Here is a 17,033-nt window from a genome sequence, read left to right as displayed (position 1 = left end):
CTTGTTTCTCTAATGTGGACAGTCCCACACATTTCTTTTCAGTAGTAGGTAGTCTTGGACACACTTTCCATGCCATCGCCTTTGAAATATTTACATCTGACTGCAAAAACAGTCAAACCATGTCTAATTTCATTTTACTTTCTCCTGCTCTCAGTCTTTTTGGTTTTTTGAACTTGCACAGTGTAACTACTTCAAAATTTCCATCTGCCTTTTTTTTTTTTTTAGAGGAAAAATACTGAACAAAAGCCCTGAGGCTACAGAATAGTCTTTTCTCTAAAGAACATGATATGGTTACAGTTGCACAGTACTGCATATGTGATATTTGAAATCAAGGCAACAACTCAATGACATTAAAGACACCAACAAAATTTCTCCATTTGCAAGTAAAACCCAATAAACATGACATTTAAAAGGTCCACCAACAGGAATGTACAATTAGTACTGCAAGTATTCCATTTTAATGCTCGAGTTTTAACTTCAAAGGCTACAAGCTGTTTCAAAATAGAAACAGAGTGTTGCACAAATTCACACCTCTACATGGGAGGAGGTGCTGTGAGCCAACCTCTGAAATCAGAGTTCATTTACACGTATGGCCACAGGAGGGAGATGAGAGCATTAGGGAAAACAAACCTTGTTTTCCTAACCCTGCAAAGAACCCCCCACAAGCACAACAGCAAGCTTTAACATGGCAAATCCACTGTTTTCTGCTTAAGTTGAAGAGAAATTAAATATATCAGTACATCTCAGTTAGTGTAATCTAAAAACGTTCACAAAGTGTAGTGATAACCATCCACATAGGAGATCTGCAGAATCCTTTCATCATTTTGAGGAACCACCATGTTTCACTAGTCTGACTTACAGATGACCTTCTTGTCCAAACACCTGTTAAGTATGGTACAATTTGCCACAAGACATTTGTCCACATTGAACATGACAATCAAGTCACAGTCAGTAAATAAATAAAATCTTAAAGAGCATATGAGTAACTTATTAATGAAGGATGCTGCCTGCCTCAACTATGTTTGCTTCCAGCTTTTCAGCACTTAAATAAAAAGAAAGGTCTCATGCAAATGAAGCGAGATTTTTGTTTGTTTATTTTTATCTTTAGAAAAACAGAATATCCTGAGTTTATAGAGATCCATGAGGATCATAGAGTCCAACTCCTGCCCCTGACATGACAACCTCAAGAGTCACACCATGTGGCTGAGAGCATTGTCCAAGTGTTTCTTGAACTCTCAGGCTTAGTGCTGTGACCACTTCCTTGGGGAGCCTATTCCAGTGCCCAACTACCCTCTGGGTGAAGAATCTTTTCCTGATATACAACTTAAACGTCCTCTGACAAAGCTTCATCGTATTCCCTAACTCTCCCTGCTTCAGTGTTAAGGCTGGAGAAAGACAAAACCAGAAGCTTTTGTAGTTTTTAGGGTCATCCAAAACTTTGCAAGTGACATGTACACAAAGATACAACCGTAATTTCTTACAGGCTCACTTCACCCTATCAAAAAAATGAGGCAAAACTTTATCACAAGAGAGCAAGCTCAGTGAACTGGCCTATCACCCTGGAGCTTCCTACCCTAGATAACTAGGAGCCATAATAAAACTGGTGATAGACAGCAAGATATCTCACTGAAAAATGTCCTGAGTACCTGCTACTAAAATGAATCTGTGGTGCAGAATTCACTGCACTTGACAAATAAACATGCTTATGTTTGGAATCATCCCCTCAAGCAATAAAAATTTCACTGGAAAATTTCGTAAGAGGAAGGAGAAGAGATATCTCCCATTTACACACAGTTTATTGGGGAAACATCTATAGAAAATTCAGTATTTCAAGATCTTGAAAAGTTGCAAGTAAAGTCTCGTAACTGGATGTATGTTTATTAACTAGACCAGTGTATCAATGTTAGAAAAAATACAGTAGGTAGAAAACAATTTAACCCTGACTTTAGTCTCAGTCTTTTCTTATCGAGATCCCAAAGCAAGGAAATGATGCTGCAAGACTACTAAGCCATAAACTGAACAGTGCTTCGGATAACCAGAGAGCATCCTCAGAACTTCTTGGAATTTCACCACTCCAGTGCTGCATATTAAGCCTCAAACTGAGAAACAGTGGCAAAACTGTGTCTACAGCAACAGAAGGAAATCTATTTGCCCATTTTCTGGCTTACTAGGATTTAAGTGAGGAAGTGGGGAACTGTATACAACAGGTAGTATTGAAAGAAAATACTTTAGTGTATTGTGGGTTACAAGACACTTTTTCCAGGCTCTGTCTGCTGGAGCAAGGTAGGAGAGTCCTCTACCTTCCTGAAGCAGAACTTTCTAGGAGAAAGGAACATACAGCTCTAGAAAAAAGGTTGGGTTGGAAAAAGTGACAGCTTAGTTTCAGATTCCTTAGTTTTAGGTTTCATTTCAAAGTGTCAGCTCTTGTACTTTTCTGCTTCTGAACTCTGTTTACATGATTGTTTCAAAATTAAAAAAGGTATCTGTGGAAGTTCTACAGCACACAGAGGTGGGAAAGTAGAGAGCTAAGAAGTTATCTTTATATGACTAGAAAAATAAAAAGGGTGTGATTATAAAAGGAATTAGTATAAAAATTAAGAATGAGGATGGCAGAACTCTATGTGGTGACATTCACAGTTATCCTTCCTGTCCTCCTACATCCTTACTCCTGTCACATTTTTACAGGCAAGCTTGTTTAGCTAAAAACATGTACACTTAAACATAAAATAGAAAATCATGAGTTACCCACAAAATAAAAACTTCTCAGACTGTTTTCAACTCTACTTTCAAAATGCAGGTAAATTCTGTAGTCAAAAATTCAGCACATACATGTGAAATCTACTACACCTTTCTAAGGAAAGCACAATTCTCCATCATGTAAAAAATCCAAATCAATACTATGCAAATAGCACATCATCAGGGTAAGGTAGCAGCAATGATAGAAAGTTTAACATACTTGGGATAGAATGCTAATAGATTTCAGTACAGGTTTTGTTTCTATTTACTCTAAAGCTGCTCAGGTGACCTTTCAAGACACCACAGTACACTGTCAGAATGCCTCTGTGAAAAATAGCTTCTCATTTCCCTACTGTCCCGAGTATTTTATACCTCTGCTCAGAAACTGTGATCCACAGCTGTAAGCCTGGCCATACAGTCATTAATAGCTGGGAAAAATCCAATCACCTATTTTAGTGTCTAGACTCCTCTGATGAACAAGATGCAATACTTACGCTCAAAAGTTACTTACCCTGCCAAACTCAGAACTCACACATTTACCACATTTTTGACTTCTCCCTAACTTGGAAGGAAGGAAGAGATGCATGGGCATAGCCCAGATGAACACAGTACTTTGGTAAATGTAATTTTGCATCTGATTTCTTATATTAAAACCCTCTGTCATGATGTTTGACCAACAATATAAGTCTTTCTATCCTATTCACAATGCTAGGATAAAAAACTCTTTCAAAGGCATTAAGTATAATATAGTATAACATCACAAGGTACTTTCTGCTCGGAGTTGGATCAAAGATTTTGACTCAATAGTACAAAATTCTCTCATTTCCTTGCCCCAGACATAGAATGCACCATAGCACATTAACTTTTCCCAGGCTATTTACCTTTACTGGAATGTATTGTTTGTCCATCGCGCAGTGACAGCGTCAACGTCTTTGAAATTATGTGGCACTGCAAATTTATTGCCTTATCAGTAGCAATATATATCTTGCTAAAATTGAGGTGTTACACAATTGCTTTGTTCTGACTACGCAACCTGAAGACCTATCTTGTGAACTGAGCAATGCTGCGATGAAAATTTTCCCTCCATTATCATCTTCTCAAGAGGGCAAAATAGACCAAAATTTTAAGAATTAAACTGTTTTTGATACTCCCCAGACCTGCTCTGAGTGGAAGCACAAGTGAACATATATAAGCAACTTAATACCAGACCTAAGAAGTGATTATACCTTTCATGTACATGCATTCATGTACATGACAGTACATTTCAACTTTTAATCTGCACAATTACAAAAGACAAAAGGTCTAGTTCTTCTAATACTCATCAAAAAAAAAAAAAAAAAGAGGGAAAAAAAATCACAAGACTTTCTGAAGACTTTCTTTTAAATGTACAAAAAATCTGTAACCATTTTAGAGCAGAAATACTGAAGAATGGCTTGTTCATTGTCTAGGACTCAATTGTGCCAGAAACATTAAAAGTGAGGGGAAAAAATGACTCAAAAACAAAATCAAGCCTTCACGTATCCCATACAGAACAAGAGACAAAGACTTTATGCCAAAACAAAGGAGGTTTCAGTCATTTATCTACTTGTACCTTCTTATAACAAACAGCTATGACCATCAAACATCAACTCAAAACACTCTCCTTAAAGGCAAATCCATTACAATTCTTTAACTCTGCTTTATGTAAACAAAAACTTGGAGGATGCTGTCAATAAAACCCGTATTTACTAAACAACTTATGACATGTTATCCTAGCAGCAGTAATTTAGTTACCAGTTGGTCATGCATTTTCATTTTGCCTTAATTGAATTCCTAACTTAACATTAATAAAACCAGTGTAACTTTTAAGAAAACACGGAGATTTAAAAAATGGTTTAAAAAAAGACTGCTTAAAGATTTCCAGTTTGTTTCTCACTAGTCCTTCCCTGTTTCACACAGACTTAGTAAATCAGACCAAAAAAAAATTAAAAAAAAAAGAAAGCTTCTGTGTATCACCTCCAGATGACACGAAATAAAAGAGCCTACCGGTTGCCCCGACAGTGCAACAACAAAAGGACGAACATTAAACTCTGCCTTACATGAAATTTAAGTATTCTGCTTTGCATTCACATACATTCCAGTTGATGGTGGATAAAAGAAAAGCTTCTTAAATCATTCTGGTTCTTAAGCACTGAAAAACTCAAATAATGTGAGCCTTACATCTTAACACCTGTGGCAGGCTGATCACTCAGGGAGCACTCTCACAATAATCTCAGTTCACTGACAGTTGGCTCCTACAGAACACCCTGCCTGCTCTAACGAGATGGGTGAAATGGGACTGAAGTGCCACAGAGAGGGGCTGTTTGATCCCTTATCTTCACATAACCCTGTTCATTGTGTTTCATATCTGTTTCAGAAACGGAGGAAGAAGACATGAGAAGCAGCAGCTGCTGCCTGAGCAGACCTAAGGGTGGAGTGGTATGCACAGATGTCAAACACTGGAAAGGCATAAAAGCAGCACAAGGATTTTAGATGATGTGGTCTGGATTTTTCAAGCTTCTACTTTTGTTTGGCACAAATATGACATTTCTGATTGTCACTTAATTTATCTTTTCATTTGAGAAAGGCTACTATTGCAAAAGTGAAAAGAACACAACTAAATACTATCTGATGGATGCAAGCATAACTCCCATTAGCAAAAGGTCTTGGGAAACAAAGAGATAGTAAATAAATATTTGTATATAAAGATCAACAATGCAAAATATACTCTAAGTTTATTTATAAAGTTTTGCCCTTAAAATTCCTATGTTTTGTGTCAGCATCCAAACTTTTTTACCCAGCAAAGTTTAGCCAAAGGCCTTTGCAAATGTAAACCTTCAGCTTTACACTTTGGTTTACATTTTCAAGACCCAAGACAAAGTTAATAATGCAAAGACCTCCCCCATTTTTTAAAGCAGGATGTTTAATCTAACACCCAGCTATCTGACAACAATAATATGTAATTAATTCAAACACTGTAGCTTTCTCTTCTCTTCTCTCATGAAGAATTTTTAGCCTCTCTGATAAGAATAAAAGAATGGCATTTAAATTTGGTACCAGACATAAGTGGCACATCAGCACAATTGTTTCCTCCTTGTCTATCAGTACTATGCTCACAGTGAGGTCCGGGGCCTTGTGTATTGGAATGCTACTAATGAAAAGCAAGAGGCCTTCAATTCTATTCTTTTTAGAGAGCTACTTAGTCTATATATCCCAGGTAATGTGATGAAAGAGTTGTGGTATAAAAAGTTTCAGTTAGCTGAAAAACCAGTTGACCCAAGTAGCATTTTCTTTTTTTCAACAGAGGCAGGACAGTTTACCCTGGGATAGCCCAGAATTTATTGATTTTTGACGTAAAATGAACCATTGCATTAGACTGTGCAACTACAGACATCTTTGAACAATGCACTGCTTCAAACTGCTGAGATACAAAGTTATAATTGAAGAAAGAAGCTATTATTTGTTTTTAAAAGGAATTAAAATCTCCTTTTAATATGGATTATTCCAGACTGCAGTGGAATAAATTTATTTTATTTACAGAGTTTTCTTATCCCCAGGAGGCAGTCTGTTAAAGGAATATAGCTAGATATCCACAAAAAGCTCAAAAGGAGGACAGGAATTTAAATAAAGAATTAACTGATTTAACTTATATCCCTTTGAAGAAGAGGCAATATGATTTGGGAAAGGCAGAAACATATTTCTTGCCTTTACACTTCAGTCAACTGAAAAATTGATTTAAAATCTTGTTCAGCTAAAGAACTTACTTACAATTTGATAAAACTGATTATAGTCTTTACTCAGATTAATAACTGTACTAGGAGATACAAGTATCCGGGCACTAATCTTTTCTTACACAGACAGCAGTGAAACCACAAAAAGTATGTACACCTCACTTTAACCAACACCACCACCTATGTCTATAAATACATCTCTGTATAGTAATATTAACTTTTATGCTGTATTCACAGACAAGGGGGTTTTGGTACCTGCAGGTAAGGTTAGGGTCAGCATTCCTTGATAGAAGCAGTTCTACAGTCTTCAGGATGTTCTCCTCTGAAGTTTGTGCAGTACATGCTGCCATCAACACAGTGTATTTACCTGTTTGGAAATTTACAATTAAAAAATTACATCTGTAAATATAAATAGCATGTTAATCCAGAAGTTCCTTTAAAAGCCTTTATATTTGCTAGAGTTGTTAATCAAGTTCTGATACTCTAAGCTATTTAGAAGAGGCTAAGAAACTTGTTTTTCTGTCTGTGAATGTCACTAGAGTTATCAGATAAGACAAAGGCACCTGAGAAGATACTCAGAAAGACGAGAGTGAATCACAACAGCAAATATATTTCTAGTAAATAGTATTTCTACTGAAGTTTAGAATACTTTGAAAATACCCCACAATAACAGTAGGAGTTTAACTGTGGATGGCTGTTTTTCAAAACACGTTCCACACCAGTCAATTCAGTCCCTGTTCCTCCCCTCCAGTCTAAGGAAGAAACAGTTTACAGGAAGTAAACTGCAATGGACAAAAAAAGGTGCACGAAATGTGTTATAAACACATAGCAGCATCTGTTTCAGGGAAAACTGAGGGCCGCACAGTTGAAGGAACAAAGCTTTATAACAGGTCTTAAGGAGAAGGAATTAAATTTATTAGGTTACTATGGTGCAGTAGTAGCAGAAGGAGTATTAAAAGTATTGTTGTAGATGCGGATTTAGAATCATCTACACCATCCATAAGAATACTCAGCTATCTGCTACTCTAGTTTTGTAGCCGGTTTGGTGTTCGATGCCACCTTTGCTCACAGATCAAAATTGTACACCATTGCTGCCTGCCCACAGAACACAGGAGCTCCCATTTGGCATGGTTCACCTAGAGAGATGTGGGAAGTGTAATGCCTTGGGGATCCTAGCAAGTTAGTTGGCCCCAGTGTCATTTAGAAGACTGCCACCTGAATAACTGCCCATTTTGCTTACTGCACAAACCTGTTCGCAAGTTCAAACATGCCTTCAGCAATTTATTTTAACAAGTGTATTAGATGTACCTACTTCAAACCACATCATCAAGTGTTACAACATATTTTCTAATTTTCTTGTAGAAATTTTAAGACTGTATAATTAACATCTTTATTCTTCAACTGAGGTCAGACTTCATTGTATTTAAACATGGAAAGTTTGTTATGTACTTTACCCTCTCTGCTCTATTTCTCAGCACTTCTTGTCCCTCATCTCCCCAACTTAGTTCTGCATTTAAATTAATTTGGTTTTTTTAATATACAATCTTTTAATTTTCAATTAACTCACATAGAAATTATTACTTGGTACAGTGACCAATTTTAACTCAAAATGTTTAACCTGGTTATCAACCAGAACCTGAATGGTAAGATGTCAGGACTTTAAAAAAAAGTAGTGATAAACATCATTAATATGGGAATGCCGTATAGGAGGAATCTGTAGTTATACTTGTTTTCAGTATTTCAGGTAGTGATAAAGAGTGGGAAACTAATTTTTGTCAGCCTACCTCAAGTTCATACATGTTAGCAAGAGAAAGGGAATAAACATCGTAGAATTATTAGGTTTCTCTTTTGTGGACAAAACTGCTAAAAAACTGCAAAAAACATAAGTTTATGTTCAACCTAGCTGAAAAACCCAGAATATCCAGCAAAATTAGTCCTCAAGGATGCAACACATCCTTGAACCCATCACATAGTAAATTATATATTCGTTCCTTGTTCTTCAGAACTACCAAAAAGGGTAAAATTAAGTAACCACTTACAAAGAATGACTGAAGAGTGACTGAAGGTGATTAACAGTATAGCTGTTAATAGGATTATAAGCATTAAATGATAATTATTATGGGATTATTATTATGTTATGTTACATATATATTAATATGTTGATATTATTATAGAATATATTATTATGTGATTGCCTGCTGATGCAAAAAAATAGCAGGACTGGTGAGATTTAGTACCATTTTAGGATGGTACAGTTTTACTGAACACGTGTCCCGACCCAGATCAATGACTTACAAGACTGCTCCCGGTTAGACTGTACTCTGCTGCTCATATGCCCTAGTTACTGTTTCCCTACACAGTCTAACAGGGAAACAAGCCAAGAAACCTGATCCTAGAAAGGTGCCACTTTGAGCAAATATAGTTACACACTGAAAAAATGCCAAACATTTGGTTACCTGGACACTCTAAACTATTGCCCATAGCAGTTTTTGCCCCATTTATAGCGCTCTACAGCCATAAACAAGGAACAGCTGAGCTGTAGGTAGCCACAGCTGTAGGCAGCCACATGGAAGTTCCCTGAAGCTGGCCACAAAAACAGTAACTAGAAGGTGGCATGTCTGCTTTTGGTGCAGGCAGTCTACTCTAATCTCATACTCTGATCAACTGCTAAGAAGTTATAGAATACTTTCAGAGCCAGATTTGTACCATCTGCATTTTAGTCTACTATTACTACAGATATTGGTAAGTTACTGGAAAACATGATCACTGCTTTTACATACTTGGCAGTATTGCGGGATAAATATTCCAACACAATGGAAGAGAAGGAAAATAACCACAGTTTAAGTAGGAAAAAGTTATTATTAAGCCATAAAAATTGACAGAGGAACTGATATTATTCAGAAGCCACACTGAATTCTTGCAGAAAAAGGTGATCTAATAAAACAATGAAGAACAGTTTTCACTTAATAGAAAAACTGCGCTCTAGTTTTACAGAAGTCCACATTAGTTTCCCATGAACTGGAAAGCTATTCCTGTTGTTTGGGATGCTGTCTAGTTTCTGCATGGATATACTTTCTAACAGGATCATACAAAGGAAGTTTTTACCTGTACAATTTTATACTAGAATTTTTGAACAAGTACTTACAAATACTTTTTAAAAAAAACACCTGATTGAGACGTGGGAGGGAAAACAGGATGGAGAGAGAGAGAACAAGAAAACGCATCAACTGATTCCAGATCAGTTCCAAGACCACAATTTTTATTTTAAAACTACTACTTTTACTTCCAAACTGTGAAAGGAAGACTAGGTCCCAATTCCACTGTGAGCTTTGATTTTTTTTCCTATGTATGTGAACAAGAGAATAAGGATAGGGACAATGTCTGGTGCTGAGCATTACTGGTCAGTATTTTTAATTCACATCTTACCTATTTCAAAACATGCATTGGCACCTCTGTCCAGAAGAAGACGCACTACCGCAGAGTTGGCCACGCTGGCAGCACACATCAGGGGAGTCCATCCAAACTGAAAGCTAGTTTCTATGCTGACGCCTGTCAAAATTTGAGATACTAAAATCATAAAACTGCATCACAATAAATATGCTTTTTATAAACTTTATTCTCAGAATGTATCATTACACCCTCTATGCATTTAGTCCCAGAAAAAGAAATCTCTTGCAGCATTTTTTTAATACATCTTTATTTAGAACCAGAAAACAACTTTTAAAGCTGACATCAGTGAAGTTCAGTTCTCAATCCAAGGAGTTAACTACCACAGAAAGACTACATTAAAAAATCCCAAACATCTAGCTGCAAAAATAATTTCATGTAAGTGCACAGAGTCACTGTTTTCTCTACTTCTGTGAAATAGCTTTCTTAGATCAAAATGAAAAATTTTGACTCTTGCCAAGCCAAGAGGACTGCTGTGGAAGCAAATTGCTTGTCAGGCAATTAAGATCATATCATCCAGGGTTTCCTGCTTCACAGCTCCTTTTATTCCCTGTCCTGCAAGGCAGTTAACTGGCAGATTTGCGTTCAGCACTAACAAAATATTATCTCAATAAACAGAAAAAATAGGAGACTATGCAGGATTCAATCACAATCACCAGAACTGTTTGTTACTCTTTGTAATAGCCAGAACAGCTACAATAGCTAGAAGTGTTTCTGCCTGTCAGCCCAGCCCTTCCAAATTCACAAAGAACCAAGTACCAGACTGAGATACTCATCTGACAACTTTCAAATAAAAAACTCTATGCATTTTTGCAATAAGAGGAATCATCTTTCCTTCAATCCTTCAACAAATATTACTTCCTCTAGAACAGTTTCCATCATCTGGTTCCATATTAGTCCAATGGTAACTACAGGTAATAAAAAATACTTCTTTGGAAGAGAGAATTCTAAAAAAAAACCAAAAACCAAAACTGTCATAACAAATTTATGACAGTTGAGCTACATGCCTTCTTTTTCATGCAAAATATGTATTTACTTTCCCTTCCTTGGTACAATGCCAAAGATGTGCTCAGTGTAGCAATATAAAGTCATTAAAACTGAGGGACTAACAGGTCACTGCTTTTGGATTGATTCTTTAACTGTTAGATCACTGGAATTGTAGAAGCAATCAGTAAAGAGGCAGCAATGAAAGCCATGTGTTGAAGCATTCTAACACCTGCAAGCCACAGAACTTACAATCAAATCTACTTGGTGATGTATACATAGCAGCTGCAGCCCTTAGTGCCACAGTACATCAGTTTTTCTGCAGGGTGCAAAACATTCTGTTGAAACCCATACACAAGTTCTACAAGGAGAGCCAGCAAGTGTCCCTTAGCATCATATCTGAACTTCCTTGTAGACAAGTCATTTCAAGAATTTAGTGTCTCTGATTCAACAGCCCACTGAAATAACACTAGCAAGAAAGAAATACCAAGAAGGGGTCACCCTGTCAGCCTTAAGAAGTCTCTTTTCCTCATACGAAAAGCAGTCAGCAGTCTGTGTAACATCCAGAGCTCTATATTTTATTTTAATATGTATCTTTCTTTATTTTAATATGTATCTGACCCATAGCAAGAAAGGATCTATTTGACAGGCATAGAAAGACCTATCAAACTTCTTGAGAAGGTATTTTCCTCAATGCTTTCTTTACTCATATAGCAGACAGTATCTGCCATGATGCTGGTGCTTCTTTTAAGTTCTAGAATTAGAACGGTCTATTTGGCAATGGTATGTTGTTTGTCCTGCATGGTCTCCTGCCATCTTTGCAGTGACTGACTTGAAGTATCACTCAGTGTGAAAGTCATAATGCAAACCAGCTGGAGTCCCAGAGGAAGACAAAGAAAGGACAACAGAAACAGTAAGTCATGTTGCTTCTTGGCTGCATGGTTTTAGGAGCTGCTGACTGAACCAGAAATGTCTCACCTTGGTGACTACTCAGGTATGTTATTACTCTCATTACATGAGCAGCTGTTGAAGTAAGCAGCATTAGTTCAGCATTTAAAATGGCCTGTAAGAAATCCTGTAAGGCAACAGTGAAGCCCAGAAAAACACTTTTTAGCAAAAAATCAGGCTAGGTTCAACAGCCAGAGAGAAGTAAGTCTGCTGTAGCTCCACAACCCAAGGTCCAACCTGTACCGATGCTGAGCACGTATTCCCAGCCAGCACACACATACACCACAGGCCACAGTGATCACCACAGCCAGAGCACTCTTTGAACAGAGTGCCAATAGTCTCATCCTGCCATCTACCTCCTCCAGCTGCTGGCATCACAGACACATAGGCCTCTGACCTGTGGTCCAACTCGTGTGACTGGCACATCTTTCACTCGCTCCTGTCTCTGAAGGCACTTGGCCCAAAGGCACAAGGGCCCTACGAGAGCCCTTCCTTTGAGACTGTAATTTGTGTTCCTGCCTCTGAGACTGTAGAAATGCGCCTGTGATGGGCTACTGGCTTTCATGATGGGCCTGGGAAGAGCCGGGTCAGGCTATTATTTGGGCTCCCCCACCCGGCATTACCTCTTTGTGCTCCTTTGTAGGTATAAACAGAGAAGATTTTTCAGTCACATGATACCAAAAATTATAGGTAGGAGAGAAACCAGATACAACGTGCTTTCTTACAATCTGAGTTAACGGATAAATATCTTCCTCTTTAACCAGCAATGGGGAGAAATAATTCTGGCCTAAGGTGATCTCTACAGCAGAAACTATGTGAAGCATATCAATAATGGTGAAGCAAAAGAACAGCAAAGGAAGAATTGCATTCTTTTTGTAACTACTACAGTTTGTCTGGTATCCCGTTCAGATACTCTGTTGGCTGTGGCTAATAACTATGGTAGAAAGGCTATTTTTATACAGAAAAATGCACCTCAAATTCAAAAAGATTAGCAAGCCTGAAGAACTACAACCTGACTTTCCTACCTGACTCAGGGCTCAAAGTCCTAAACTGAATTATTCTCACATATCCTGCCCCCTCCCACTCCTGTAGTTTACTAGTATTTGTAATTCTCTGAACTGGCTAACAAAAGATGAGATGCACTCCAGCACTCATGCAAAGATATAAGTGGAACAAACTGCTGAATTAAAACAGGAAAGAGGATTTGACTGTATTTACATTTTTAATTGGCCTTAACCATCATGAGGTCCTAACTTTGAATTCCCCTTCAGGATATCAAACACATTAATTATATGGCATTAACTATTCTAATCCCAAAGCAGACCAAAATGCTCAAGTCATCTTTGAACCTGCTACTTGCTTGCACTACTTTTTGTAACACTGTACTTCAGGAACTTGTTCTTAACAAGCTGCTGTTTTACAGGAGTGAGGAGAGAAAACACTGTGCTTGTCCATCTCCTAAAGGAGCTCTCTAAACCTGCCTCAGCACCAAAGACCTTAAAGCAACATTTAAGCAAACCAGAAGACAACATGTTCTCACCCTACCTGAAAGAATGGCCCCAACAGTTGCTAGGAAATCCACTTCAAACACAAACCCTCAGTTTGGTGGAGTGCTGGTAGTGAGTCTCCTACAAGCTCTACTGAACATACACTAAAGGCAACTCTGGTGGCAAAGATTTAATCAGACTGAGCACCAATCCTCTGAAGGATAATGTCACCTTTCTTCAGAAAGATCTCTCTGATAGAGAATTATTGTGTTCTACTGCTTTTCAGGACAGTACTGGATGGCTCAAAATTTAGTGCTGATCTCATTTTATATAATCTTCTGTGATACCACCCTGTTCATTTCAGGAGACAGGAAACTAGACTACATGAATCTTTGGCCTGACCTTATGCTCTTACAGATACCTATCTTCTAGCAGCACAGAACTGTTCACTGTGTATCAGGTATCAACACAGAAAGTGAACTATTGATGTTTGACTGCAATACAAGCAATTGAAAATGGATGGTTGTAACAAAACAACTAAGAAGTCTGATGCACAGACATAACTAAAAATTCTACCCATAAATAAGAACATATTTTCTCAAGTCAAGACAGATGTATTTCACGCTCGCACTCCATCTATTCTATTTCAGTCCATGCAATAGTTTTACTTCATGTAAAAAGAAAACCATTTCCCCATCGTATTGAGAAACAGTCATCTTCTAAAAGGACAAGTAATGTCACTGTTTTAAAACTCAGAAAAAAACCCATTGCTAACTAAGAAACTACTTTCTTCCAGCCATAAGACAGATTTTCCTTAGAGAACAAGCTCTTGGGTACTATATTCTCCTTGCTTGCTGAAGCAGAACTTCCTGACAATTATCACTAGGCAGGTCAGCTCAGCTATGCAGTTTCTGCCCTAGATGCTTCAATAAATGATCCAATCTGCCTAACACTGATTAACAAACACATTACAGACAAATACTAAGTAAAAGAACAGGAAAAAAGGCTTTTGGTATTAAAACAAACTACTTTTTGGTGACAAATGCCACATAAAGCTTGTTAGACCTTTCAGAATCACAAAATCTTTGTCCAGCTGATGTTGCCAGGACAGCAGTATCACACTGGGCACATACCAGAAACTTAACCGTGCTCTGAAGGAGGCAAAAAACCCCCAATAAACAAAAAAGAAAAGGAATTTCCTAACTGGGGAAGCATTAAGACCAAAAAAAAAAAAAAAGAAAAGCTAGCCTCCCCTTCTTACCCTGCCCCATACAACCTTCAACACCAAAATAAGACCACCCACTGAATTCTCCCCCTCAATATAAACCACGTCAAATTCAGTGTTTGTAATTGATATTTGCAGGCTAAAGATGCATCTGAAAACAAAGAAACATTTCACAGTTCACACTATTACAGTTTTCTCAATTTTCAGGGCTCCTGACTGACAAAAAAACCCATAAGTTAGGAGGAACGTGCTGGAATCCTGAATGCTGAGTCACTGAAAAAGTAATTTAATCTTTAAAATAAGAGTTTAGAACCTGTATTGGAAACATTCACATATTCCTACATGCACTCAACGTGTCATTTTGGAAGGAGAAACTTTACAATTTATTCAAACGAGTACTCCTTTCCTCACCTGAGTTTAAGAGTTCTTCAATTAAAGACACATCACCACGAAACAGAGCCTTCTTTAATGCCTCATTCTTTTCCGCCTGTAACATTTGATCCAACTGCTAGATAAACAAGGAAAAGTTAAGTTAAAACCTACCGACTGTTTCAAGGCAAAACCAATATAGTTTCATTTCAGTATAAAAGTGCTAATGGTCTCTGAAAGAGCAGAGTGCAGGAGCAGAGAAAGAGCAAGACAACTTTCCTTCTTCCATCTCTGTAGATCTGTTTAGGGTCTACCACAAAGCCTAAGTTTGAAAACAAATTATTCTGAAAGATTCCGTTCTCTGAAAATGTAAATATTTTCTTTCTCAACAGATCTGCTATCCTCCTATGCTGCCCTCAGTTTTTCTTACCAGTATTAGATTTCAATGAAAATTTGTTTTCATCTTATGGCACTAGAAAAACTTAGCAACGCGTTTCTGTACCTTTTTTTTTTGTGCACATTTCATATGTTGTGAAGTGCAACATTAAAAAATGTAACTATCAGACATGGAAGTTTGAGATTGGCTCAAGGGAGCTCAGTGACCATCTGTCTGGCCTAACACAGCCCAAGTCCACTGCTGTGAAGGGCTACCCTTCCTCCTAATCCTGTGGTGACAGTGGCATTTGTGTTGCTGCATCATTAACGATTTGGCTGAAAAATACTCTCACCAAAAGACTAGTTTATACATCAGACCTTGCCCAATTTAACTTCTTTTCAAAAGCATGACAGATTTTTCCTCTATCAAAGCTGCAGATGCAGCTGGAGATTGATGCTGGCACTGTACAGATTTGTACAGAACACTCATATACACTAGTGATAAGATTATTCAATAGTCTCTTTATGGACAGAAGTGAGTATGAGACAAAGTTATTTTATCATAAATTTTTAGCTCATAACATTATAACTCAGAGCTATACAATTTTCACAGCACATTGTACCACACCTTTCCAAAAACTTTTGTAAAGATTTTACCAAGTGTCTAGAAAATCAAAGGTGAGAAAGAGACAATGAAATAATTTAGCCTTATTTTTATTCTGCTTCAGCCAGCAATTTTTAAATAATGGACACCTTTGGATAGGAAGCTCTACTTCAAGGCCAAGACCCTAAAGCAACGCTATAACCTTCAGCCTGAGTACTGCAAGAATTCAGTTACTTCCATTTTCCAATTCCTGCCACGAGACAAACCAATACCTAAAACCACTCACGGAATCTCCCTCTACCTAACACTAACAGATGCCTCACACCTGTTAGATGCAATAAAACTACTGAAATCTCCAATTTAGCAAGACACAGTCTCACAGATTCTACATATAAAACAGTTTTACAGGACTCTGGTCACTTTCACCCTCAAGCTGAAAGAGGGACTCGGGCATGCTACTAAACGGAAGACAAGTCTTTTAAACTAACACTCAGGTTTCTTTTAATGGATTGAGGGTAGGCCGCCCTGGTGGGAAATGGCCTCAGAGGAAGCACCAGGCGCACGCTCCCCGGGGACCCACTGCGCTCGGCTTCCTCACCGCCGGGCCGAGGCCGCCCCCCACCCCGAGGCGGCCCGGCCGCGGCCGCCGGGCGCAAAGAGCCTCAGCCCCACCTGCGGCTCCTGCCGCACGATGCCGATGTCCCAGCCGCCCTCGTCGCTGTCGCTGTCGCTGCCCTCGTCGCCGCCCGCCACCACGTAGGAGCGGCAGAGCAGCGCGGCCATGGCGGCCCTGCCCGGCCTCACCCCGCCTCGCCTCGCGCCGCGCCGCGCCGCACCGCCGGGGCACGCGCCCGCGACGGCCGCTTTCCCGCGCGCCCGCGCCCCGCCCCGCCCGGCCCCGCCCCTCCGAGCGCGCGCGCCGGCCGTGGCTCAGCAGGGCTGTGCAGGGGCGGCCGGGCCCGGGCCGGGCAGCGGGGCCTGGGCCGTGCGGGGACTGCCCTCACTGGCTGGGCGGCTGTGCCGAGACAGGGCAAGGGGTGGCTGGTCTGTCCTGGGGATTCCATCACGGTGCCTGGTAGAAGAAACCAGTACCAGTGGCGGCTGTGACA

The 17,033-nt window shown here is 39.0% G+C and overlaps 1 protein-coding gene across 1 annotated transcript in view; it reads right to left on the bottom strand.

Moving 5' to 3' along the window:
* Positions 1-16,707, bottom strand: part of ASZ1 (ankyrin repeat, SAM and basic leucine zipper domain containing 1) — a 41,162-nt gene extending 24,455 nt beyond the window's left edge. Inside the window, exons 1-4 of the mRNA XM_050323792.1 lie at positions 16,597-16,707; positions 14,988-15,084; positions 9,912-10,034; positions 6,741-6,852 (exon numbers count right to left, since the gene is read on the bottom strand). Of these exons, the coding sequence (XP_050179749.1) occupies positions 6,741-6,852; positions 9,912-10,034; positions 14,988-15,084; positions 16,597-16,707 (443 nt within the window). The remainder of the gene's footprint in view (positions 1-6,740; positions 6,853-9,911; positions 10,035-14,987; positions 15,085-16,596) is intronic.
* Between the last annotated feature and the right edge of the window lie 326 nt (positions 16,708-17,033).

This window comes from Myiozetetes cayanensis, unplaced genomic scaffold, assembly GCF_022539395.1.
Source record: "Myiozetetes cayanensis isolate MyiCay16 unplaced genomic scaffold, myiCay2020 scf3, whole genome shotgun sequence".
NCBI classification, from domain to species: domain Eukaryota; kingdom Metazoa; phylum Chordata; class Aves; order Passeriformes; family Tyrannidae; genus Myiozetetes; species Myiozetetes cayanensis.
This window is presented reverse-complemented; position numbering and strand designations above follow the sequence as displayed.